The sequence below is a fragment of the Pteropus medius genome, unplaced genomic scaffold (genome assembly GCF_902729225.1).
Source record: "Pteropus medius unplaced genomic scaffold, Ma_sr-lr_union100, whole genome shotgun sequence".
Lineage (NCBI taxonomy): Eukaryota > Metazoa > Chordata > Mammalia > Chiroptera > Pteropodidae > Pteropus > Pteropus medius.
In genome coordinates, this window is record NW_024349802.1 from 6,700,460 (window position 1) to 6,727,317 (window position 26,858).

The following is a 26,858-nucleotide window of genomic DNA, read 5'->3' on the forward strand; positions in this document are numbered from 1 at the left end:
GCTGGCTGTTTGGATATTTACCTTTCTTCTCTGAATAGTATACTTTTATTTCTACTTTTTGATTTTCTGTTTTTGATATTATTTATTGACTTCCCACAATGGTATATAACTTTAACTGTTTTCTTCTTTCCTCTGTCACATTCTCGCATCATTTTTATCCCTTATTTCCCCAGTAGAATTGTGTTGCTTTTAATTGGATCATTATGCAATGTTATGACCATCTAAATGTTATTCACAGCTGAGCAATATAGTAAATGATTATTTTTAATTTTCTATATAACTTTTTTTCCTTTGGAGTTCATAATTGTCTTTATATTTGTTGGCTGGATTTCTTAAATCTGTATATACTTAAAACTAATTCAGTTTTAAACTCTAGATACATAAATCACCTATCAAATAGCTGAGACATACAAAATTTCATATCAGTCTCATCTTCCTTAAGAAGTTTCTTCAGAGCCTCTTGACCTGTTCCAGTTGGGGTTTGTTGTTTTCTGTACCTGACATCGTGCTGTCATCCTGCAATCTCCATCATTCTCAGGATCTCCTTTATTTCTTAGCTGTGTTGGGATCCCCAAAGTTCTGTAACTCAAGAGTAGATCTTTTCTTAGTTAACTCATTTTTAAAGATTGCCTTATACCTGCATAGGGTTTGTGTCCTCCAAGTTGATTTTCTGTTTGTTCTGATCTCTGTATTTAGATTGGAGGCTTTCTGTAAATGTCTGGAATTTGTAGTTATCTACTTATTCTTAAGGAGTAAAGAAAAGGTGACTTAAAATTCAAAGCTGCGTGCGCCAGAGTGGGACTTGCTGACTCTGAGCTTCACTGTTGTCATCTAGCTGGGTCTTTTAGCTGGATCTTAATATCTTCTGCCTGTCTTATTGAGCTGAGCCAGTTCCTCCAGAGAAATTTGGTGAGTCTTCTGCCTGCAGTGTGAAGGTCTGTCTGCTAGTTCTGGAGTTGGGAAAGAGAGCCAGAGGGAGAGTTGGAAGTGTCTCAGTATCTATGATGCATTTCTTTAATACATTTCTTTTTAGAATGTTATTCTTCAGCAGTGTATGAAGTTCCCTCATTTAGACATACTCTGTTTTATTCTCTCCAGAAACTAAATCTTTATGTCTTTTGCTTGGGCGAAAGAGGGACCATTGCCTAGTTGAGTAGAGTCAGGTGGAGGTCTGCTGATGTGATAATTTCTTAAACAGACTTTTTATCAGTTCTAGCATCCCACCTTTTATATAAGGAAAATAAGTGCTTGACTTTTCCCCACTGCTAGCATAGGATTCTTTGCACATAGCATAGGAGTCTTTGCACAATGACTCTATTCTCACATTTGACATTTAGTTAGATATATAATTCTAAGGTGAGAATAATTTTCCTTCAGAATTTTTCAGTTTTCATTGTTTTTCTTGAGAAATCCAATGTTACTCTGATTATTAAACTTCTATATATAATTTGTATTATTTGTCCTTTGAAACTTTTCAGGTCTTTCTTTTCGCCCTAATGTTTTGTAATTTCAAGTGATATTCTATAGTGTAGGTTTGTTTTACCCAATTGTCTGGACAATTCGGTGGATTCTATAAAACTTCAAATTCTTTAGTTTGAGAAAGTTTCTTTAATTACTTTTTTGATAATTTCCTTCTGTTTTCTGGAACTCTTATTATTTGGATGTTGGATCTCTTGGACTCATCCTTTAATATTCTTAATTTTTCTTACATATTTTCCATCTCTGTTTTCTATTGAATTTTTGAATTCTGCTTGTATAGTTTTGATTTCTAAAGGCTCTTTTCTCTGAGTATTTTAAATGGCATCCTGTTCTGGTTTTATAGGTGCAGAAATTTCTTAAGTTTCTCTGGATACCGATAGTAATTTTTAAAAATTTTTATCTCTTTGCAAAGTCTATTTTCTCCATGTTGCTTTTTTCTGTTTGTGTATGCCACTATATTTGAAAGCTTTATCCAGACACAAGAACAAGAACACTAAAGTAGTCTTACATTTATTAAAGAAATCAAGGAAAACACTGGTTCCTGACTATTTTATTTTTTTCTAGCAAGTTCTACTGGGAACGAATAATTATATTCCTAGTCATAGTTTACTTCAAAGTATACGATCATTGTAAACTTTTATTTTTAAAAGAGTTCTGTTAAGGTCTTATTATATAGCATGAAACTCACCTATTTTGAGTGTGTAATACAGTGTTTTTCAGTATACATACAGCTTTGTGCAGCCATCACCACAATCTGGTTTTAGAACATTTCCATCACCAGAAAGATGCCTTGTGCCCATTTGCGGTCATTTCTTATTTCCACCCAGCCCGAGGCAGCCACCAATCTGCTTTCTGTTTTTATAGATTTGCCTTTTCATCCAAGTAGAAAGAACTTTTGAGAACCTCTTCACCTATGTCATAGCATGTGTTAATAATACTTCATTTCTTTTATTGCTGAGTAGTTAGTATCTCATTGGATATATGAACATTTGTAATATTTCCACTTTTTGGCTATTATGAATAATGCTACTATGAACATTTGCATGTAAGTCTTTGTTGGGACCTCTGTCTTCATTTCTCTTGAGTAGATAGATACCAAGAATTAGAATTGATGGATTTGATGGTAATTTATGTTTGATGGTAATTTATATTAACATCAAAGAAATGAAGTTACAGTTTCATGTACAGTGATGCAAAGACCCTCAAAAATATGTTAAGAAACCAAATATAGCAATACTTAAAATAGATAATAAATCATACTGAAGTTAGTATCTTTTGGATGCAAAGCTGGTTTAACATTAGAAAAATCGAGTAATATAATCTACCCTATTATCAGAATAGAAGGAAAAAACCATGCCATTATCTCAATTGTAGAAAAGGCATTTGATGAAATTTCACTTATGATTTAAAAATTCAGCACACTAAGACTAGTCAGGAACCTCTCCTTTAATAAAGAGTATCTACAAAAAAAGCCTATAGCAAACATACTTTGAAACTTAACATAAGAAACAAAGTAAAATACTTAACACCTCTTCAGTATTTCACAGGAGGTTCTAGCACAGGAAGCAAGGAAAAGGTATAATGTTTGGAAAGGAAGAAATAAGTGTTATTTGCAGATGATATGACTATTTTTGTAGAAGACTCAATAACTTATGGATAATAATAAAGTTTCTGGACACAAAGTTAGTAAACAAAATCATTTACTACATTTGTTTTCCCAGTGAGTTAGAAAATGTATTTTAAAAAACATAATTTGTAAAAACATGAAAAAATAAACCTTGACAAAAGATGTGTAAGATATAGCTGGAGAAAATTATGGAACTTTACTGGAAAACATTAAAGAGGACTTAAGTTGACTGTCAATTTTATGTAAAGGTCAGGTGGTGAAGAGTGACCCTCCTGAAGAGGGTGTGAGGGAAACCACTTCTTGAAAATCTAGTTTGTTCTCATGTTAGTGATTCCTTTCCTTGAGTCTGCTAAGTCAGGTATCACTTAATCAACATATTCTTGCTACCATCTCATGTCTTATTTTCTTTGTTGGTTTGTGCAGTTTTTAAAAACAATGCCTGTATTAATGTTTTTACAGAGATTTTCAAGGGAAGAGAAGTAAATGTATGTGCTCAACCAGTAGACTTTAATAGAAAGTACTGGCCTATGTTTTAAAGCCATCATTCTGGCTGCTGAGTTGAGAACAGATTTCAGACTGGGCAGGAGTAAAGGCGGTACGAGTTATTAAGACAGTTGAAATGATCCAGATGAAATGGTTGAGGTTTAGGCCAGGAACCCAGGATTTACAAGTGCCTTGGGTCGGACTGTCCCTTTCTTAGAATTCATATAATCTTTGATTAGAGTGAAAATGTAGTCCTAGAATTCTTTATATTCTTGGCAAAACCTTTACCCTTCCCAGTTTCCAACCATTCACCACTACCTACTTTGAAACCATCATTAGCTTTTTTTCCTTGTTTAAACCAGTTACCACAAGAATTCTATGACTCCCTAATTCCTCCAGGGCTCCATGGACACTGAGGCAGTTTGTGCCTGTATCCTAGCCCTTCAGCAGTCTGTCCACATTTATTGTTCTGTTTCTGTAGCTTTTATCACCATTTGAGACAATATATTTTTCTGTCTACCTCATTAGAGTATAAGCTCCATGAAGACAAATTTTTGACTATTTTTATTGCATATTTCAAGCACTTAGAACAATGCCTGGCACATAATGATTGCTCAATAAAAATGTGTTGAATAAATGAAGGAAAACAGTGATACCAAATGGAGAGTGGTGGTATCCTAGAAACAGTTGGAAGGTTGAGACTACTGAATTTGTTGATGGCTTGGGTGTGAGACGAGTAAGAGAGAGCATAGTCAAAGATGGCTTCTAGATTTTGGCAAAACAGGTGGATGACTAGAGTTGTCATTTCTTGAGACAGGGAAACTACAGGAGGAGCAAATTATGGTGTAATTGTATTCTTCTTAGGTAACAAGTTTAAAAGTCACTGAAAAGAGGTTCTCAAAAGTTCTTTCTACTTGGTTTTAACATTTGGTTTTTGGAGACTACTCACCATATTGACTTTTATAATGTTTTCTCAGGTCATGCGCATTGTGGATAATGTCCGTCCTGATCGACAGACAGTTATGTTTTCAGCTACTTTTCCCAGAGCTATGGAGGCTTTGGCTCGCAGAATCCTGAGTAAACCCATTGAAGTGCAGGTTGGAGGCAGGAGTGTGGTTTGCTCGGATGTGGAGCAACAAGTGGTGGGTACAGTCCTTAGGAAATCCCCAGTTCCCTGGATGCTTAAGCAGTATGTGATCCTTTTGGGATCATTGTTTGTGATGTAGGTAGATAATTTCTAAAATTAAATAGCATACATCGACTCTAGTCTTTAATGTTTTACCAGATACACTTGAATATGCTAGTCCATGGAACTGACTGTCTAAAATGCTCTTTCAATTACACCCACCATAAGTGATGGGCTGGTAGATAGAAATGTCCATAAGCTATCATATTCTTTGGTTAATAGGATGTTAAGAGGCAGAGAGGACAGTTGATCATTTACAAGCCTCTTACTCTGAAAGTTACAAAATTTTTCTTGTCTTATTGGTTTACTAATTAAAATCAATATATATTTTTTTGCTCTTTCCTAATGATATAGCAAGGTGCTATTATTTATCCATTTGCCACAAATAAAATGAATATTTTTGTTCAAGAGATGTATTTGTTTTTATTCCATTAACTTGGTGCAATTTGGTGTTTTCAGATTGTGATTGAAGAAGAAAAGAAATTCTTGAAGTTACTTGAGCTTCTGGGCCATTATCAAGAATCAGGATCTGTCATTATATTTGTGGATAAGCAGGAACATGCCGATGGTCTCTTGAAAGATTTAATGAGAGCATCTTATCCTTGCATGTCTCTTCACGGAGGTAGTATTTAATACAATTTCTGTTTAGTACTTAACTTGACCAAGTAGTGTGCTGTGTTCAGGATGATACTATTTACTTTCTACTCTTAATTTAGAACTAAAATTTATATCATCTAAGTTTTAATTCACAGAAGCTCTGTGGGGGTAAGTATTATTAGAAATAAAGAAAACAAAAAAACAATACATTGGTTTGACCAAATTCCATGGCCATTAATTAGCTAAGGAAGAATTGAACTTAAAATTTTCTGATTCATATTATATTCTTTTCCATTGTATCCTTGTTACCTAGAGATTTTTATGATTCACATTAGAGCTTTAATAAAAAATTTTAAATAACATTTTAATTTCTTTGTAACATCACCATTATATGTATGTGGGAGTTTTGTTTTATTTTTAAACAAGGGCATTAACTTAGTTGGACCCATATTCTAAACTCAGTCTTTGTAATGGACAAAATCTGAAATCTCTTAATTTTTGTTAGCTGTAGCTGGGGTGCTTGGATTCTGTCTCATGCATATGTAGTTTAGGGGTCAGATATTTGGGCAGCATTTTTACACATAATTGAGTGTGCCCACTCTGTTCTTTCTGGGATTTATTCCCTCTTTTCTGGTCCTGAGTTTGTTTTGAAATCTTTCTTCTGTTTCTTGTCAGTAAGACTGTTTCTACTCAAGTTTTGACTTCCCTACCTGTGCTGGCCAGGGCCTGCCCTACTCTCCGTCAAAACAAAGTTTAAAATAAATAATAACATTCTGTAACCTCAACCAGTATCATTACATTTTTCCAAGTATCAACGCCCAGTTTCTACCTGCTTTTAGTCACTCTCTAGTGCCTTTAGATAGTTGTCCTATATATTTTGTCCAGAATTTATAGTTATTATCTGTAGGAGAGTTGGTCCAATAAGAGTTTCTGCTACATTAGTGGAAATGTGTGTTTTTTATATAAATGAGGAAATGTTCTCTCATAATCCCCTGTCTGTACTTTTCTCTCTTAGGTCAGAATTGCATTACATGCTTATGCCTAAATCATTCATAGGCAAGAGGAATGATCAATGGTTTTATGTGCTGGGATCCCTGAGGGTCTCTGACATTTTCAGGGGGTTCACGAAGTCAAAAGTATTTCTGTAATAACCCCAACATGTTATTCTCCTTTTTTAAAAAATTTGTTTGTTTGTTTATTTTTTAGGCGAGGCAACCCTTGGTTGAACTCATAGATTGCAAAGACCTTGTCAGCTTACAATCCCTTCTTTTTTTTTATTTTTTATACCTACAGCACCTGGTCATCTTAGGTGGTTTCTCATCCAAGTACTAACCAGGCCCGACCCTGCTTAGCTTCTGAGATCAGATGGAATCGGGCTTCTTCAGGGTAGCATGGCTGTAGATGTTATTTTCCTTTTTAACTCTCATCTCATGAGTGTTTAGTTTTCTAGAGGCTGCGTGGCAATAGTGAAACATTGAATGCAGAAGATAGGAGACTCCAACTACTATTAAGCCAGACGTTAAAGAAATTTGCAAAATTATAAAACAATTCCATGCTTCTAATAAATTATTTTATTGTTTGGGAAAGTTATTTTTCACAAAAACTTTTAACAAGTAATTGCTTTATTGTTATTTTTAAATACGTTAATAAGTATTTTAAAATGTCCTCAGTTCTAGTTTCCAATACATTAAATATTGATAGAGATGAACTATAATAAACTAAAGCTCCCTAGGTCTGTTCCTCATTAATTTATTTAAGAGTGTAGAGCTGGCCTGAGTGCTGAGAGTTTGAGAAGGATTGGTTTACACTAATCATAATTCACCTCATAAGACAGAATTAGGTTCATCTCCGGTTTGGTATATGTAGCTGTGTGTTGGATGGTTATGTGAACAAAATTGAGGTTACATTAAAAAGGAATAGGCTTAATGGTTGCTTCAGTTAGCATATTATATTCAGTTCCATGGAATGAAATATGTGCAGTTGGGTTAGTAGTCAGGATACCTCAGGCTAAAGTAAAAGTTTTGGTATGTTTTAATTATAAGGTTAGATGTATATTGATACTGATTCCATAAATTTTTCTTATGAGATTTTTGGGTACTAGGATTTTTGTATCCTAGTTTTCTTTGACATAAGATCCAAGTACTTTGTTTAATTCAGTCTTTGAAGAGTTTATTTCAAATTTTAGATAATACTAAAAATTGATATTAATATATACATGCTAAATATTCTGTGTATGTTAAACTTAGGTTTTATATGAAATCTTAGAATATCTCCTGCAAAAATGAGTTTCAGGGTTTGAGAATTACTAGAGATTCCTAGATATCCCATTATCAAATATATTTGTAGCCTGGGCATCTTGTAATAGAACATTTTGGCATTTTATGCTCTGCTTTGTCACTCAGTCTAAGGCTCTTTGGGTAATATATTTGAGAGATCCAATTAGGTATATTTAACCATTGTACCTCAAACTTTAGTATGCATGTGTAATCACCTAAGGATCTTGTTAAAATGCAGAATCTGATTTAGTAGTTTGGGTAGGGTCTGAAATTCTGCATTTCTAATAGGCTCCCATATGATGCTGCTTCTGGTCCTTGGACAAAACTGAGTAGTAAGGCTCTAAATAACCTACAGAAGAAGGAGGAAGTTCTGAATCCTACCAGTATAGTCTGAAATGTGCCTGCCTTTTCTTCCGTTGCTCCTGAAACAGGTTTAGGTTAGTGATTCTAAGATTGAGCTTCTGCAGTTATAAGCCTTATATATAAGAAAGGGGACAGTCAATCCATAGATCTGGAAGGTTCATAAATGAGTTAATAGCAGTAACCTTTGATATTGCCATTAAATTTCCTTAGTATTTTATTTTCTATATTGTAATTGTTGACTGTGTAGTCAGTATAAGTTGGATTTGTTCTTTACTCAGTTTTCCACTTCTTTCTCTGAATGTCAGAGGAAGTGGAGAGTTTAGTTTGAATATGTGGTTTTACAACTCTTAGTTTAATTTACTTATGTTTAATTTACAGGTATTGATCAATATGACAGAGATAGCATCATAAATGACTTTAAGAATGGGACCTGCAAACTTCTCGTGGCCACCTCTGTTGCTGCCCGAGGTCTAGATGTGAAACATCTGATTCTTGTAGTAAATTACAGCTGCCCCAACCATTATGAAGATTATGTGCACAGAGCAGGACGGACTGGAAGAGCAGGCAACAAAGTAAAAAGAACTTTTTAATAAGTTGATTTCTATAAGTGTTTTTTTAGTATTTTAAGGAGTAGATAATAGGAGTTATGGGGACATTTTGAAAATCTCAATCATCAGACTATGGGGAATAGTTGAGGTTCATCATTTATATACATATACATGTATAAATGTCGTTAAAATTATTAGATACCTAGCTGTTCTCTATGGGCAGATGGTGTTAACCGTTTGTGTTTTAGGTTTTTTTCTTGTCTACAAATTTCTATATATACCCATGGATCTTTCACTGCATTTAAAAATATATGAGATCATAAAATACACTCATACCTGTTTCCCTGCAATACATATATATATATATATATATATATATATAAAACTTGTTTTTTTGACTGATGTATTCTGATAAGTATATAGGTCTAATTATTTTTGAATACCACAGAATATTCTGTTGTTGGAAACATTGATGATATACTTGATATTCCAACCCTAGACATTTCTGCATATTGAAGCAATAATAATGTTAATAGTAATAGGTTATATTTATGGAGTACTGATTAAGTGCCAGACACAGATGTGCTTTGCATATTTTATTTCATTTCATCCTTATCTTCTCTTTGAGGTGGATGATATTACTTCCCATTTAATAGATGAGAAATGTTGAGGCACATAGAAGTTAATTGCCCAAGGTTACACAGCTAATAAGTAGTGATGGTATTTATTCTTTTAACTTGAGTTACTCTGTGATTTGGGAAACTTTTTGTGTAAAGGGCCTGGTAGTGAAAATTGTAGCCTTTTGGGGCCACATATGCTGTCTGTCATGTACACGTGTGTGTGTGTACATGTGTACACAACCTTAAAAATAACATAATACCATTCTTAGCTCATGGGCAGTACGGAAGCAGACGATGTGTCAAGTCTAGTGACCGGATATTTCTGAAATAAAATATTAAACCATGTTTTAAATTTTATAACAGTTCAGTGGTGGGGGCACAGTATTTTGTGAATATGGCAATCTGATTGTGGTTTGCTATTCCTATACTTCTAACTCCAGTCTTTCTTGTCTGAACCAAAAAGATACTGGTGACACACGAAGCCTTAGGCTTTAGAGAATCCCAGGGAGGTAACATGGCTGACTTCATTTTGCCAAGACTGTTACAGAAATAATAAATATATAAAACAACTCACTTTTGTATATAAAAACATTATATATGTATACATATGTACATATATATGATTTTATATCTTTTATTGGTCCTGAAAAAAATATCGGAAGCTACATTTTAAGAAGTTGATAATGGGTTAGCTGGTGTAGAGTAGTGGTGCAGTAGGTAGTGGAGGAAGGAAATGGAAGCAAAAAAGGAAAAGATAAAAATACTATATTAAACAATACATATGACAGCGCAATTGTGCATTTATGTAAAATCACATATAGTTCTACTTATGTATAAGAAATTAGACATTTTCTGGTTTTGCTTATTTCATTTTTAAATATTAAACTTAGATATTTCTCTTTGAACCATTGAAGAATTTAGTAGGACTCTTACGGTTTTTTAAAATTCTTTAGTAATGGAGTCAGTCTTAAGAGGATTTATTGGGTGGTTTTGATTTTATCTTATTTGTGATCTAAGATTCATCTTGTTAATGTCTAAGAGTTCCACTTTTTCATCATTCATTAGGGTTATGCATATACTTTTATCACAGAAGATCAAGCTCGTTATGCTGGTGATATCATTAAAGCTCTTGAGTTGTCAGGGACTACAGTGCCTCCTGATCTAGAGAAACTGTGGAGTGACTTCAAAGATCAACAGAAAGCTGTGAGTTTTTTAACTCCCATTTTTATGCAAATTTTTAATGTGTTCTAAACGTTGAATATTTAATAATTATAAATCTTGAAAGGATTATTTCCAATTATCTCTTTAGAGAGGGAGAGAAAAGGAGTGAAAACAAAATCCTTCCTTTTAACTTAGTATTTTGAGTAGTAGTCTATGTAGAATTTTTATTTTTTTCTCACATTTGATGAAGTGTTTCTGTTACATTGGCATACACCACGTTGGAAAATATTTAATTGCCATAAATTCCTGAACATTAAAGTTTTTACTATGAAATAAACTTTTTTTTTTTTTCCTTGAAAGGAAGGGAAAATAATTAAAAAAAGTAGTGGGTTCTCTGGTAAGGGATTCAAGTTTGATGAAACAGAGCAAGCCTTGGCTAATGAGAGGAAGAAGTTACAAAAAGCAGCTCTCGGTCTGCAAGATTCAGATGATGAGGATGCTGCAGTCGATGTAAGTATTGTTGTTCTGAGCCTCATTTTTGCCAATTGAAGTAGTTGTTCCTTTTGTACTGGAGTTTTTACCTTATGCTTGTTTCAATGGCCAGTTAGTGGAAACCTTGGTGTGTACACTTCCCAACTTTTTTCTATATTTATACATATATTCACATGTGCCTGTATTTATGTATTTTTTCAAAAATGAGATCATAATGCTTTATAACCTTCAGCAGTAGTTGCAATCTTCGCATTTCAGTACAGTATTCTTAATGGCTATGTAATATTTCATTATATGGCTGTTCTACCATTTAATAAATCAAACCCTTATTTTGGAATACATGGATCGTTTCTATATATTTACTATTTGGAATATACTGTACTTATAAACTATACTTCCTTTCTCATTCTTGCACATTTTGTTTTGTACATTCATTAGATCTAGTCTTGAGGGTGAGTGTAGAAAAGGAATCGCTAGGTCAAAAGGTATATCTAATTTGGTCTTAAAACGTTGTCAGATTGTCCTTCAATAAAGTGAGTATACCAATTTGCACTCACTGTAGTGCATGTAAGAGTGCCTGGCTCCTTGTACCTTTAACAGCATTGGTACTAATGTTGTTTTTATCTTTGTAAATTTAATCGTTATAGAATATCCTTATTAATAATAATAGTCAACATTTATTGAGTGCTTCTAAGTACCATGCACTGTGCCAAGTACTTTTTTATAGGGATTATTTTTTTCCTTACAGCTATTCCATTCTTACTTCAGAGTCCATGTTCTTTGCTTGTGAAATCATTTGTGAGCCATTGAAGAGGGATCCTGAGGACTTAGCAAGTTGAAGGTTTCACAGTGTTCTATGGAACCTCCCCCCGCCCAAAAGCTTGAGCTTTAGAAAAAGATGTTTTCATTATAAAATAATTTTGGGAAATCTTCCTAGTATATACCACTAGTAGTGGTATTAACGTATGAAAGGATGTGAAAAGTCCTTAATTAAAGAAGCTTGTTTAAGTTTGTTTAACCCAGAAATCCTCTAACATATTTGATTTTTGATCATAAAACATTTTTTTGACATACCGTGTTAAGTTTTAGCTTAGAACACAATTTTGGTAATCGAGAATTCAAGCTGATTTTGTTATTTGAGGAAACTGAGGCCCAGGAAAAGTATTTGGTCCATGACTACACACTAGTCATTAAATACAGCTAGGACCAGAACCCAGGTCTCCTATTAAGCCTGGGCCATTTCTTTCTGGTATACCAGACTGGTTTAAAATTCAGTTAAGTCAATGTTTTAGTTATTTGTTATGGTGTAACAAATCAATCCAAAGCTCAGTAGGTTAAAACAATAACATTTATTAACATTTATTATCTCATAGTTCCCAAAGATCAGGAAATCAGGAGCAGTTTAGCCAGGTGTTTCTGCCTTAGGGTCCCATAAGACTGCAGTCATCTGAAGGCTTGACTGATGCAGAACTCTCTTCCTCTAAGATGGTTCACTCACTTTGATGTTAGCAGCATGCTTCTCTTCTTTACTGCTCTGTTTGCTGTCCTGACAACATAGCGGCAGCCTTCCCCCAGAATGAATGATCTGAGAGAGCAAAGAGGAAGACTTTGTGCCTTTTATGAGTGGTCTCTGAAGTCACACCAGCACTTCTGTTTTATTCTGTCTGTTAGAAGTAAGTCACCTAGTCCAGCCCACTCTCAAGGACAGGCTTTACCTCTTGAAGGGAAAAGAACATTTTTTAAAATATCACGTAAGATATGAAATATGTTTGTTGTTTCTCTGGTTGTTAAAATAATACATAATTTTGGTAAAAAAAAAAAATTAGAACAAAACAGAAGTAAATAAAGTCAAAAGTAAAGTTACCCCCATCAACTAACACCACACACATTCCCCATTCCTGATTTTATGCATTATTTTGTTTTGGATTTTAATGCTATGTATGCTGTTTTAAACAGTTTTACTTAGTTAAATGTTAAGTTTAAAAATAGTTGATAACTAAAACCCCTAATTTAGATAACAAATGTTTTAAAAAGAAGCTAAGTTGATTGTTTCTATTTCAGTAAAAGGGCTTTCAGAATTAACCTAATTAATTTTAAACCCTGAACAGAATTTCCTCTGCATTTGAGATTTAGAAGATAAGGGCTTATTAGCCTAATTTGAGTATATGAAGGGGTTTGCATCTCTTTAGTTGGCAGTGTCAATCATTGTTGGCCAGAAGGCATCTTTAAAAGGAAATGCAAATAGTTTACGAGGTAGATGTGACAAAGCTAAGGATTACAGTCCCGGTAGGACTCATGTGATTCCTGGAGAGCAGAGGCTTTCAGCATTGCTCTTGCTTTGATGGTGAAACCAGCCTTTCTTTTTTTTCTTTCTTGGTTCAAAGGAATAAAGCAAGTAAAGTCATCTTTTTCAATTTTCTTATCCAGTTTTTTAGGCAAATCCAATTGCATTTTAGGAGTTGGGGAGAATTTTGGGAGCCTTGTCTTAGGAACTTTTTGTACCATTCACCTTAAGAATCGATGACTATATTTTAATTTTTTTTAATTGTCCACTGGCCTTGAGTTATTGACCTTCCAGCCTCTTTCATTGCGGTACGATATGTCCTCAGGGCCTGAGCTCTGGAGCGTCCTAGCTGCACCATATTGGCTGCTCTGTCTTGTTAGCATACGTTCTTCATTTGATGAACAGGGATGTATTTTCTGGACCATACAGGAATCTGCATAAGTGGTTTATGCAGCACCGTATCTCTGTTTTCTCTTTTTTCACCATAGACAACTGATTTTCAAAAATGAAACATGTCGCCCTTAATGAACAGCTGGTATATTTTCTTATTAATCTGTATGGTTGAATTAAATGTAACTGTCTGATTTTAGATTTTTGGTAGGAATATTCTTTATTAGTTTCTTAGATATACCTAAATTGGTATTTTTAATACCCTTTTTTTTCTTGTTTAGATTGATGAGCAAATTGAAAGCATGTTTAACTCAAAGAAGAGAGTAAAGGATATGGCTGCTCCTGGAACATCCAGTGTTCCTGCTCCAACTGCAGGAAATGCTGAGAAATTAGAAATTGCTAAGAGATTGGCTCTTAGAATCAATGCTCAGAAGAATTTGGGCATTGAGTCCCAGGTATTAAGTAATTTGTTCTGAGTTTTAGTCAATACTTTCTGTAAGTTCTTTGATTTAAATGCTTTTCAGGAATTATGTTGGCAGAAGTGAATAACAAGTTCACTAGATGTTGAGTTAGTGAGAGTTTAACATTATTGTGAATACAGAATTCCTTGATCATTGCATTTGGATGATTTCTTTAGTGTGGTTAACAGGTGTTAATGCCCACTCTGGAAGCCTGACTTTTTAGCATGTCAGGCATGGAGAGTTTTATAAAGTACTATTTTGATTGCTCTTACCATAATTTTAAAGAAATAACTCTTTTTCTCTCTTGATCTGCTTTTATTGGGTGGCTTATTGAGCATACAAACGTCCCTTGGAAGTACAAACGCCCGGTTACGTGCCTGAAACTAACATGATTTTAAACAGAAAAATATGTTAAATATTTTACATGTTATCCTTTTCTTCAGAGCGTTTTTTTTTGTTGTTGTTTTAATAACTAAGGGTAAATTTTCATAGCATTTCCAAAGAATAGCTCACTATTTTTAAGATTTTTAGAGTTTAGGGATCTGCAGGGACCTCCAGTAGGCTGTGTAGGTTGAGATCTGTAACACCTAAGCTGGGCTGACCAAGTCACAGGCTAGTGGACTAATTGAGTGAGGCACCCACAACCAGGGCTTGGAGCCTCAGATCTCTGCATCTGTTTTGTTTAGCGAGTGAGTTATCATGAAGTGTTTACCAAAGCCTATGCTGAGAACAGGGATTCTAGTACCTAACCTAATATTCTCTGGGGTTAATATTGCTAATAACTTTTATTGGGGAAATCAAATAGCTGTAACTTTTCACTGTTGGAAAAACTTGAGGTATGAGTCATGTGTTACCCATGGAAGAATTCTGTCCATGTTAGACATACAGTAAAGCATGTAAATGATTTTAGAAATATTATACTATATTTGATATTGAGTTACCTAATTATCTATGATCCAGTAGAACTTTTAATATAGAATTGAATGTTCTTTAATTTTCTCACCCAAGTAAGAGAGACATGTCAGACTATCAGTTATAAATATATACTAAATTGCACATATGCTAGGACTCTACATTAGAAAGATGCTTTTAGTTAGTGGTCTTCGAGAGAATAATTTGTGGTGGGGTCCTTGATGTTGTCTCTGCCCTCATTTGAGATTTGACTGTAGGTCTTCTTTAACTGCAGGATGTAATGCAACAGGCCACCAATGCAATTCTCAGAGGAGGTACCATCCTGGCTCCCACTGTATCTGCAAAAACCATTGCAGAGCAACTTGCTGAAAAGATCAATGCCAAGCTCAATTATGTGCCTTTGGAGAAACAAGAAGAAGAAAGACAGGATGGTGGACAGAATGAATCTTTTAAGAGATATGAGGAAGAATTAGAGATCAATGACTTCCCACAGGCAAGTAATAGTTTAAACTTTTTTTATTTTGGAGTAAAAATTCTTCTTTGTGAGTTAAAACCCAAGAACATTTTAAATGGATACTTCACTTTTTATCTGGATGAGGGAGACAACAATAGAAATTCCATTTTTACGAAAATGGTCTAGGTACATTAGAATCTAAGTGAATTTATGATGAAGGTGTTATCATCTTAATATTGACCGTAATATGCCTTAGACAATCTATTCTTTCTCAGTACACCAGGTTTTTTTTAACCCTGTTATGAAGTGATTCTCTCTCTCCTCTTCCCTTCCTCGCCCCCACCTTTCTTTTATAGACTGCTAGGTGGAAAGTTACCTCTAAGGAAGCTCTGCAGAGGATCAGTGAATATTCTGAAGCCGCAATTACTATTAGAGGAACATACTTCCCACCAGGCAAAGAACCCAAGGAAGGAGAGAGGAAAATTTACTTGGCAATTGAAAGTACGTACTGTTGATTCTGTTTCAAGGTTGTTGTGTCTTTTATAGCTAAAGAATGTGAGGCCAGTGCTAGAGAGTACTGAAAGTAAGGAATGCCTATAAAAAGTTGTTTCATATATTATTTGAGGTCTTTATTTAGAAGTTTAGTACATGTACAGGTGAATGATCTTTGTTTGGGACTTTCAGTTTTGACAGTTCAGTCAAATTCAAAAGTCACTATAAAAGAAAAGAACTTTTAAGGATTTATCTGTTTATGCTTCTAGTAAGTAGAACATTCTGGCTAAAGTTTAGGTTAGAAAGTAAATCAACTATGTTAATAGTCCACTTAATGAATGTTTAAACAAATATTACCTCTGAAATTATTCCCATAAAAGTTCATGCATACCTATTAAATATATTATGTTAATTAAAAAATCATATGAAAAAGTTCACGCATACCTTTAAAAAAATAACTATAAACAACATAACTCAAAGGATATAAGTAATGCATTATCTAAGAGTGATGTGGTTTGCTTTTTAACCTTCATACATTCATGAATGAGTTCAAAAGACAGTTTCCATTTTGATATATTTTCCTAATGTATTATTCCACTGCATAGTAGAATAAGCCACTTCCCTTCATTTATATTTAACCTGAACATCTTCATAAGACTTTTTAAGTGTAGACCAGCCAGATCCACTTCATCTATTTAATGAACTAAATAATTGTTGAATACTATTGTTGCAGCTGTGGAGAAATTTCCTCCATGTGTCATATAACCCTAGAGTCTGCATACTCACTACTTAAATGGCTTAGATGGCTGCAAAGGACCTGCTCCCAAACCTTGTATAATTTCAGACACCAGTCTAGTACTTTGAATCATACATATCACTTCTAACAAGGAAGCCTTACCTGATCCTACTTCACTACTCTGTAGCTCTTTCCCTGCTTTGTTTTTCTTCATAGTACTCATGACATGGACATTATATCTTTACTTGTTGTGTCTTCCTTCCTAGAATGCAGTGACTCTGAATGCAGTGGCTGTTACCTGCTGTATTTCCAGTGGTAGACACTTGATAAATTTTCTGAATAACGCATCTTATTAAGCTCTATAGCTTCTTCAGGACACAAAATATTTGTCAGGCATATCCATCTGATTTCTCTAAAGCAGCCACTGTCCAATAGAACTCACTGTGATGGCTGTGGAACACTTGAAACATGGCCATTGTGACTGAGAAATTTTAAATTATTTAAATTTTATAAATTTAAATTAACAACATGGCTGGTAGCTACTCTATTAGATAGCTCAGCTCTAAAATTTGTTGTTGGAAAGATCAGTGGAAGATGATTTAGATCCACTGAAAGAACTTTCTAAAAAAGGTGTCACTAGTTAACTTTTTCTTGTTATATTTTGGTAGATCTTTTGATTTTTGTGAAGATTTTATAATTTTAGGTAAGCTTCATAGTAAAATAAAGATAAACTAAAATGATTTAATTATGTTAGGTATTATTTTTAGAGTTTGATTCTTTTCTGGCCAAAACAGACAGAATTTCACAGAAAATAAATTAGTACTGTGCCTATTTAAGTCACTTTCCTTTTAATCAGTGACCTCTAATTGTTTTTATGTGGCTTCTTTATAAAGACTACAACAAGAGAAACACATGTTCAGTATGCATCCCATTTACCTCTAAACAGAAATTGTTTCCTGGCCAAAAATGCCTGATGGGGTCAAAGTTAAAACACTGAAAAGTTCTGTTACCAAGATTAAGCCTTTTTTTTTTTTTTAATAAGTGTTTGCCTGGTTTCTGTAAACTTTTGATTAGTTTTCAGAGTTCCGATAAAGTTGATTTTAATAGTTTTTCCAAGTTTATTTGCTGCTTTTGTAGAGGAACAGGCTTTTGGAGTTCCCTGCTCTGCCATTTTCACCAGTGTCACTCTCACTATAGGGCTTTTTAAAATTAATAATGATGAATTGTGGCCAACACAGAACTCAGATGCAGCCTTTATATTTTCCATGTTATTGCCATTCTACCATTATTGTAAAATAAGATTCATACATGTTTTTAAATGGTATATAAAGGATGAGGGTCCAGAACTAGGCAAATTGCATTTTTTTGTTTGTGATTGTGACTGAGAAACTGACTCATCTATTTCAAGTCAGGTTTTTAAATGGTACCCTTTTATGTATCCTGAAAGACTTTTCGTCTGCTAGTGACTCAGTGTGTTTCTAAATCACGTGAGACTGTTCCTTATTTCGTAGTGATAGGGGAGTTGTTGGGATCCAGATTTTTAAGGAGAGAAAGTTACGCTGACATCTTTCTGCACTTGGAATTGGACAGGTGTCCCTTACTACTTTGTTCATGAGGCCATACAGGGTGGAGACACAATGTCATCCAGTGGAATCTGATGATAAAATTTTTTTTATAGAGGCAGCATTTAGCCTCAGCTTGAATATCATGAGTATCATTTAAGCAAAACCAGTATTTTAAATGTCTACCTTATAAAGAGCTAAAGCAGAGACATGACTGCTCTGAAAAGGGATCCTCTATGTAGTTTATTAATTTAAAAGTAATTATGCTTGTTTAGTATAGTATAATATATCAAAGTTTAGTTTACATGTAATTTTATCAGAATACACCTCCTATACTCTCAAGTGAATTGAGAAATCCACAGCTCCTATTGACTTTTCTGTCCACCTAGAGTGGTTCTGGTCACTTCTTTTCACTGTCAACTTGTACTCAGGAAATAATGCCTAGTTTTTATAATCTAAATAAGCTTACCCCCCTCCCAGTGAAAAATGAATGTTAAATTCTAGAGACTTGTCAAAAATGAATCTTAAATTCTAGAGACTAAATAAGAGCTGGAGATTGATAATTAAAATGATCTAAATCTTTGAAAAATTTTCATAGATGAGTAGATTTTAAAGAGTCTTTTAGTTTTTTAAACTCCAACAGAATCAACTGAACACTAATAGGATGAAAACAGGTGTTGCAAGGAGTCTAGTGTCATCTGTTTCTAGTTCTATAATTGGAGGGACCCCACTGCCTGGCTCCTTGGAGGCTCTGTATGGCTCAGCAGCTCCAGGCCTCCCACCAGGCAGCGGGAAGGAGAACAGGAAGGACTTACGTGCTTAGCCACCCTGTATAATTTATAGCCTGTTTTGTGACTCTCTTTTTACTAGTGGAGAATCCCTTAAAAGCAGCCAGAGTTGTTTTAGGACCAATGAAAGGAAATGCCTCTTTTTCATGGCAGCTTATAAACATATGTAATCTATTACCTAAAGAAGCTGTGTTAAGTCAGAAATTTAAACTAGTCCAAATGGTCAGGGTCTAACTAAAGTAGAAAAATCACTCTTTCATTTAGATCTAGGTGAGAGTGTCATTTTTCTTTTTAAAATAGCACGGAATTATCAACAAACTTCAGTTTATGCCAGGTAGCATATTTTCCTCCTGAATTTCATTTTGGTTGTAATTTTCATTCTGGCTTGGCTCTTGATTCTACCCTTGTTTCACTCTCATCCACCTCTCTTCCCTTCCAGCGCCCCCATTTAAAAACGTTTTCGTTGGTGGCTATGACTTCACAACCATACTCAAGGCCCTTTCCTTCCTATTGTTAAACTGTTTCTTCTCCCTCTTCCTCTTCTTCTTTCCTCCCCTCTCCTTCCCCATTCTCTCCTCCACCCCTCCTTTCCTCTCTCTGGGGTCAAGAAGGTTATTCACATCTAATAAGGGGGAAATTTTTCACATTTCTTGCGCATTGTTTTCCTCATTTGGTTTTCTATATAGAATGATTAAAAGGTAGTTCTTTACATTGCAACCCTAGTTCTCCTTTTATTCTCTGACATTCCACTCCCAGTCCTTAATCTTTAGTCCACTTCTTTGGTCTAGCTCTTTTCCTCTTAGTGTGCGCTATGCTACCTCTCTAGACTTACCTACTCCCTAGCATTGTCCCCTGGCTTCAGATCCCTCCACATGTTCCCTGATGGCTCTCTAAAATCTGTCTCTCCTGAACTTGTTTCGTATTTCCATTGGCCTTATTGACCTTTCCAACTATATGTCCCATGAGCACCTCAATTATAGTGATCTCAGAATTGAGTTTCACCCACCATCACTGCTGATAACACCTGTTCTTCCTTTTGGGTTCATAATCTTTATTACATCGTACTTTACTTGCTACTCAGCTCTTAGCATCTTACTTTGTACCTCTTCTTCACTGTTCATATCTAGTCAGAAAAAAGTATTTTGTCCATTCTACCTAAAAAATGTGTTTTTGTGGTGGTGTGAACACAGTCCTGTGAGAGCAATGAAGAAAAAATACTTAACTGCTGAGGAAAGCTTCTTAGAAGTGATATTAAAAGTTATTCTGGTAGACTACTTCATCGCCACTCATTCTGTTGTAATATCTTTACAAGTTCTTTTTTCTAGTAGTCTACAAGGTTATAAAGAGCATAAATGAGTTTTTTGTATAACGAATCTCTCACGATACATGATGTGTACTTAACTTTTTCTTGAATTAATAACCGTATGAATGAATGTTTCTGTAACTGTGTGAATGCCTGTCTCTTCCACTTTGCTATCTGGCTATGTCCTTACATATTCTGTTTTCCAACTATGGTATATTACTTTTACGCTTCAGTAATTAAGCATGCCTTTCTTAATCTATACCATTGTACATGTGGTTCCCTTTGCAAAATACCCTCTATGTCATCTCTTCTCCTTCAGCTTGGCTAGTCCTCCATTCATATTTAAGACTGCTCAGATGACAGCTTTCTGAAACATTTGTTAAATAAATGAACCAAGGAAGTTATATTTCCCTTGAAATTTTTCCTATTCTCTTGGACAAATTGCTGATCTTTTCTTTATACTTTTTAGTCAACATAAAAGAACCATTAATACTACATGTAATATGACGTCACTTGCTACATTTGAAACTCTAAAAGTAATGAGAATAATAAGTAGCCATTATATAATGTGGACGATGTTCCACCAGGTATTGAAAGGCTATCTTGGCAGGCAGTACAGTATTCTGGAAAGTCACCTATAGTATTCTTGTTGGACCTCCTTGACATGGATAAACATCCAGTGTAATTCTAGTAATATGAATAATGTTTTCCCCTTGCTCACTAGGTGCCAATGAATTGGCTGTACAGAAAGCAAAGGCAGAAATCACCAGGCTCATAAAAGAAGAACTGATCCGCCTGGTGAGTGAAAACCTCAAGGACTTATTTGTTTTAGTAAATGTTTTATTAGGCTATAATGTAAATATAGAAAAGTACACAAATCATAAACATAGCTCACATTTTCACAAAGTAAGAAGCACACTGATGTTATCACTATTTTTTCATGGCTGTGTAGTATTTAATTATGTGACTATACCACAATTAATTTATATATTGGACTTTGGGGTTATTTTAGTTTTTGGTTTTTTGAATAACATTTCTGTAAACATTTTTCCATGTCTCTTTGATACACATTAGTGTGATTTTTTTTTCTTGAGTATATACCTTAGAGTAGAATTACTAATTGTAGGATATGTGTAGTTTAGCTTTAACTTGATATTACCGAATAATTTTCCAATTTACATTCCCCCCAGCATTGTATGAAAATTCCAATTTCTCTACATTTTTACTAATACAGGTATTGTCAGTGTTTTTAAACTTAGGTAAGGACTTAATTTGATTTTGGAAAAGCTCCTTTTATAGATCACCTTTCCAAAGGAGGCAGACACATCCCTGTGTCTTTAGTATCAGTTGAAGCCTGAAAACTGTTCTTACAGTGTGCATGGGGAAGAGTGCCCTTTGAAAGGAAATTAACTATCCCTTCTCTAAGAATGTGTTTTTGAAGGTCTTTTCTAAAATTCCGTTTGCAAGAACATTCTTTTGCGGAGATAAATGGTTTAAAGATAAGGTACAAAAAAAGAAGGAAGAAGAAAAACCACCTTTAAATCAAGTGCTTTAGACTATTTCACTAAGGAGTGATAGAAAAAGAACCTTGATGCCATCACCATTAAGTTGGTTCAAATAGTTGTCAGGTAGTCCAGTGAACAGAGAAATGATTATTTATTGAACAGTTCTTTCTTCTTCCATCTAATGTTAACATTTTTTATTTTAAATGTCTGATTGTTTTATTATTTAGTACAGGAAATTACCTTAATATTTTATACAGGAAATTATCTTCCTTTTCCTTTTTTTGTTTTTTGTTTTGCTTTTTCTGACCATGTATCTTTTATTTTCCATTATAGCAAAATTCATATCAACCAACAAATAAAGGAAGATACAAAGTCTTATAAAAACATACGGAAAAACTTTTTACATGTGTTGGTCGTGATACATGTGGCAGTTGTCATCTACAGTTTACGGTGTATTGTAAATTAAGATTTTTAAAATTCTGTCTTGCTGATTTTTTAAATACAAGAAACCAGTATTTGCTAAAGAAATCTTCTTTCAGTAAGTACCCTCAGAATTATCAAACTATATTTAAAACAGGCTTGTTTTCAGAGTATGATGTCCTATAATGTAAAGCTTAAATATCACCATCTTAAATATCCAGATAATATTCTAGAAGTTAAAAAAAGTGGAAATATTTGGACTTTTCTGTTGAAAGTAATAAAGTATACAAGTTGCTAAGGGGCTATTCACCTTACCCTCTTACAATGAAATTGTGACCATCTCTTCAGAAAAGGTAAAATTCTTTGTCTAATTTTATGTCCTCCCCGAAGCTTAAATCTTACTTGACTCAGTGGAACAATGTGAACTGAATTTAGGAATGTTATAATAGAATTTTTACAAAATGGGTTCAGAGTTTTTGTTTCAATTTTTATCATCGTAAATGGGCAATAGTTGGACTGCTTTTTGGTTTTATAAAATTAAACATTTGTAGTATAAGAGTCTTTTGCATTTCTTTACACTGCAAAGAGTTTTAGTATTTACTACTTTTAGGTTCCCCTCACAGCCTCTGGCTCTACACCTAGCTACTAACTTTTCTAATCTTCCTTAAAAGAAAGTGATTTGTAGCCTGTAAATATTAACATAGTTTCTTTTTCTTCCTGAAAGTGTTTGTTTATACATTTGCACATATAAATACCCTACCAATTTTAATCTGATTTCTCTTTAGGATTATTGAGTACATTGTGAATTTTCTCAAAAACGTTCAAACATAATGATACCCATGTTTTTAGACTTAGACATAAGCATCTCAGTGAAATTCAGTTCATAAGGAATCATAAATTATATTTTTGAGCCCTCATATATTTCCTGAATAGTCTAATTTATATTGTTATAATTGGATATAATATTCTTTTCAAGAGTCCTGGTATTAGAACTTTATATTTTTGTTCTCACTTCTTGGAAAAAGAAAATTTTCAGTTTCAGTAATATATATATTTCTTAAATTAAGAGATATAGAAGTTCCTTTGAATATTCTTGGAGTTTTTAGGGAAAAAAATCAAAGTATACCATAAAAACAAATTATTTTAATATCACATTAAGTGGTTAAAGTGACAAGGAGTATCAATCATTTCTTCAATATCAAGTATCCTTACTGAAAAACTAAGATATAACTGGGAAATATTCTTGGGTTCCTCACATCACTCTCTTTCCTGGAGGAAGAAAAGACAAAACAAACACATGTAACAACAGAACCAAATAAACCATTTACTCTAAAATTCCAGACATCTTGGGCTCCTTTTCCCTCCCAATTTATTTATTTGCTTATTTTTATTACCTAATTGTTCCTTTGATAGAATATGTGGCAGTCCCACATTGGTGACAACTGGTGCTCCTTTCAGCCTGCTGGATCACTTTGAGATTCAAAGTTTTATGCCATTTTAGCAATCCTACCTTTATGTTTGTATATCTAGTTGTAATAAACCAGTGATAGTATTTCATTCTAAAACGAAACATTTTTGTTATTACATTTTTTTAGTGTCACATTGATTTTTAAAAATTGAATGATGTACAGACTAATTTGTTTTCTAATGCAATATCAAGATTTGCTCATGTTTTCTAAACTCATTATAAAATAAAGTGAATTCAGTCTCTTTTTCTTAAAATTATCTTTGCTGAAATGTTTTCTGCTGTTTATATAAATGTTTACATTGGTAGGCATGTGAGCGAAGTATTGTATTCTCTGTCTTTATTTTAAAATTCTAGCAACTTGCTACCCAAAATATACAGTTCTGTCCAAAAATACCTTCCTGAAGAAGCCTCTTAGTCTTTTATGGTGTTTTATTTGGCATAAGACATTAGGCTTATAGATAAAATAATAGGTTCATGTGCCGGTTGGCATTTTACTACAGTGACACTCTTATCATGAAAATGGAAGTATAGAATTAAATAATAATGACTAAATTCTCTCCGACTCCTTTTAGACACTTTATTATTTGATATATTTCATGTCTTACCAGCCTTATTGGTATAGGCATGGTATTCAACTGGTAGTCACAGTTCACTTGAATGCAAGCTTTCTTTTGAGGCAGGCATTCTGTATATGTAAAGAGGTTTTTGTTTGAGCAGAACCAGCTCTTGAGTACTTGGGATTTTAAAAGCCCACGAAGTCAGCTGTGGGGCCTGCTTCTAAGTAGTACATCAGCATCTTAAGAATCACAAGCTAGAAAGCCAAGCCTCCAAAGATGTAACTTGACTGTGTGTGAGCTCTTTTCTCTATGCTGCTTTGCATTGCTTTATAAAACCATCAGCTAATGTCCTTTAGTGACATAACATCGTGCTTGTTTAAGATAGGAGCTGAGGGGGAGGGGATGGTAGTTGAAATGAACTCTAGGGTAAGAACCTACACTTTGTTTAGTAAAATGCTCCATTTTTGTGCTTTGTAGATAATGGAGTCTAAGTTCTTAGAGCAGGCAAGAATTCTGAGTGGCTAGCCTCATGTGGACCATAAAAACACTCTTCTTAGATTTGAGTCGAGAGCTACCAGTTCTCATTTTGGCACTCAGTTTTATGTAAAAATTGGAATCTGCTGGCATTTTCTTATACCTTCTGCTTCTGGTATGAAAAACTGAAGTTAATGTTTAAAAAAGATATGTAGAGATGAATATGTGTATGGGGGTAGAGAGGCTGTCTTAACTTTTATTGTTTAGGTGTTACAACCATCAGAAAACCTTAATAAAATCTCATTGGAGTTGGGCCTTTAACATAGAGTAAGTATAACATCTTCGTACACACTGCTTAGTGAAGCATATGTTCTGCTCTTAGGCCAGCTCTCTGGAGCTGAAGGTGGCTACATTTCCCTCACTAGGTAAAGATTCTTTGATATGTTACCAATTATAGATATTTGATATGAGATTATAAGTTATATATCAACTTATGCTTTTCCTCAGGCAGGAATCCAAGGAGAAATGTGAAGAACACGTATAAACAAATGTATTCTTTGCAAAATCCCCACAGTATCAATGGTCTCACCTTTTTAGTGCCTTATGGCTTAGCTGGTGTATGTGTTAACATGTAAGTACATACTATGAAACCACATGACTGGTGAGGGATTTACTTTTGATTATTTTTCTCGACACCGTTCTCTTCCAAATATGGGATCAACTTATAGGAGTTCATGATTTTGAAGCTTAAGCCTTTAAAAAGAAATTCTAACTTTGCATTAACCTCATTTTGTTGTGGAGGGAAAAGTACAAAATGAAAAAGTTTTAACCCCTTTGGAGAACTGTAACTCAGAGTTACACTCTCAGACAGTATTAGCATTATTGTAAAAGCTAGTTTCATAATTTAAAAAATCCTAATTATTTTAATATATGGAAATACCTGATAGTCCATGTTTTGAATAATAGTCCTCATTTACAGTTTTGACTATTGTGGAATAAAGAAAACATGAGGATTCAGTATGAGAAATGTGCTCTTTGTCCACGGAAAGCATGTCATTTGAATTTGGCACTTCATAGTAGATGGATTTTTAGCAGCCTATCAACTCCAGGCACTTCTAGCAACCTTGGCTGGTAAGGTGTGTTTGGCCTTTATTCCTAAGTTCCTAGCAGTCTTTCAGGTATCTGAGTCAAGCTAGTACAAGGATCCTTGAAGGCAGTATTTCCTCTGCCTTTGCCAAAGAGAGTCTTTGGGAGCTGAGACTCCCAGAACTAAACTGTGGACTTTTGAAAAAGAGTCCTCCATCCCCCAAGCCAGTCTAAGGCCCAAGTTTCAGATTTGAGAAGCCCGGAGGAAAGAGCAGAGGAGTGAGTGCCTGGGAGCTTCAAAGAGAGCACAAGTTCCTCTGTAACTTTTTATTGGTCTGGTGTTGCTATTATAAGTGTGTCTGGGGTGGTAATGATTCTGTGAAACATATCCAAGTCTGAAACCCACTGATAATCTTCAGTTTCTTTTGCTCTTGGATCTTGACTTCCTGTGATACAAAGCAACGGTCTCCAAAGTGGGGCATGTGTATAGTAAGCCACTGGAAAGCAGGATGGATATATTGGGGCTTTTATTTATTTTAAATTTTCATCCTTTAAATTTTTTTGGCTATATTTATAATATGGTGTTACATGGTATATTGTGTATATATATATATTATTACAGAATAGGTACAACTTCATATACATAATTCAAAATAAATTCACATATATTGGACAACCTTAGGCAAGTTGCTTACTTTAAAACATCTGTTTTTTCATATATAAAATGGAGATATGATAATACCTTCCAGGGTTGTTGTGAAGATGAGGCAAAATAATACATACAAAGCCTTAAAGCATACAAAGACAGTGCCTGGCATATGGTGAGCATTCAATAAATACTGGTATTGTTACCATTGATGGGTGAACGGGAATGAGTTTCTTAAGCTATTTTTCCATATTGCTTTGCCTTTCAATATTGGTGTAAATTGTATACCTAGCAAGGACAACCAGTGGCTGATAAACCAAAATCTAGAAATTGAGATTCTTTTTTTTTAATGTATATCTTTCAGTTCAAATGAAAGTATTTAAGAACTCTTCTTGTCTCAATTGAAAGGTCTTTAGAGGCAGCCAGCTCCCAGTTCTAGATAGATTGCTTTTATGGCCAGTCACATTATACAATCACCATTTATCATT

General features: G+C 34.2%; 1 protein-coding gene and 1 pseudogene across 4 annotated transcripts in view; one reads left to right on the forward strand and one right to left on the reverse strand.

The window, feature by feature from the left end:
* The window catches only part of DDX46 (DEAD-box helicase 46), a 44,118-nt gene extending 20,257 nt beyond the window's left edge, over positions 1–23,861 (forward strand). For 3 of the 4 annotated variants that reach the window (XM_039836052.1, XM_039836049.1, XM_039836051.1), the window contains 10 exons: positions 4,567–4,731; positions 5,235–5,397; positions 8,390–8,583; positions 10,245–10,382; positions 10,701–10,850; positions 13,788–13,964; positions 15,154–15,372; positions 15,690–15,834; positions 20,939–21,012; positions 22,053–23,861. In XM_039836052.1, the coding sequence (XP_039691986.1) occupies positions 4,567–4,731; positions 5,235–5,397; positions 8,390–8,583; positions 10,245–10,382; positions 10,701–10,850; positions 13,788–13,964; positions 15,154–15,372; positions 15,690–15,834; positions 20,939–21,012; positions 22,053–22,100 (1,473 nt within the window). In that variant the 3' untranslated portion in view covers positions 22,101–23,861. The remainder of the gene's footprint in view (positions 1–4,566; positions 4,732–5,234; positions 5,398–8,389; positions 8,584–10,244; positions 10,383–10,700; positions 10,851–13,787; positions 13,965–15,153; positions 15,373–15,689; positions 15,835–20,938; positions 21,013–22,052) is intronic. The other variant, XM_039836050.1, reaches the window with a different exon arrangement.
* LOC120581761 (uncharacterized) lies at positions 6,657–6,775 on the reverse strand (annotated as a pseudogene).
* Positions 23,862–26,858: the final 2,997 nt, after the last annotated feature.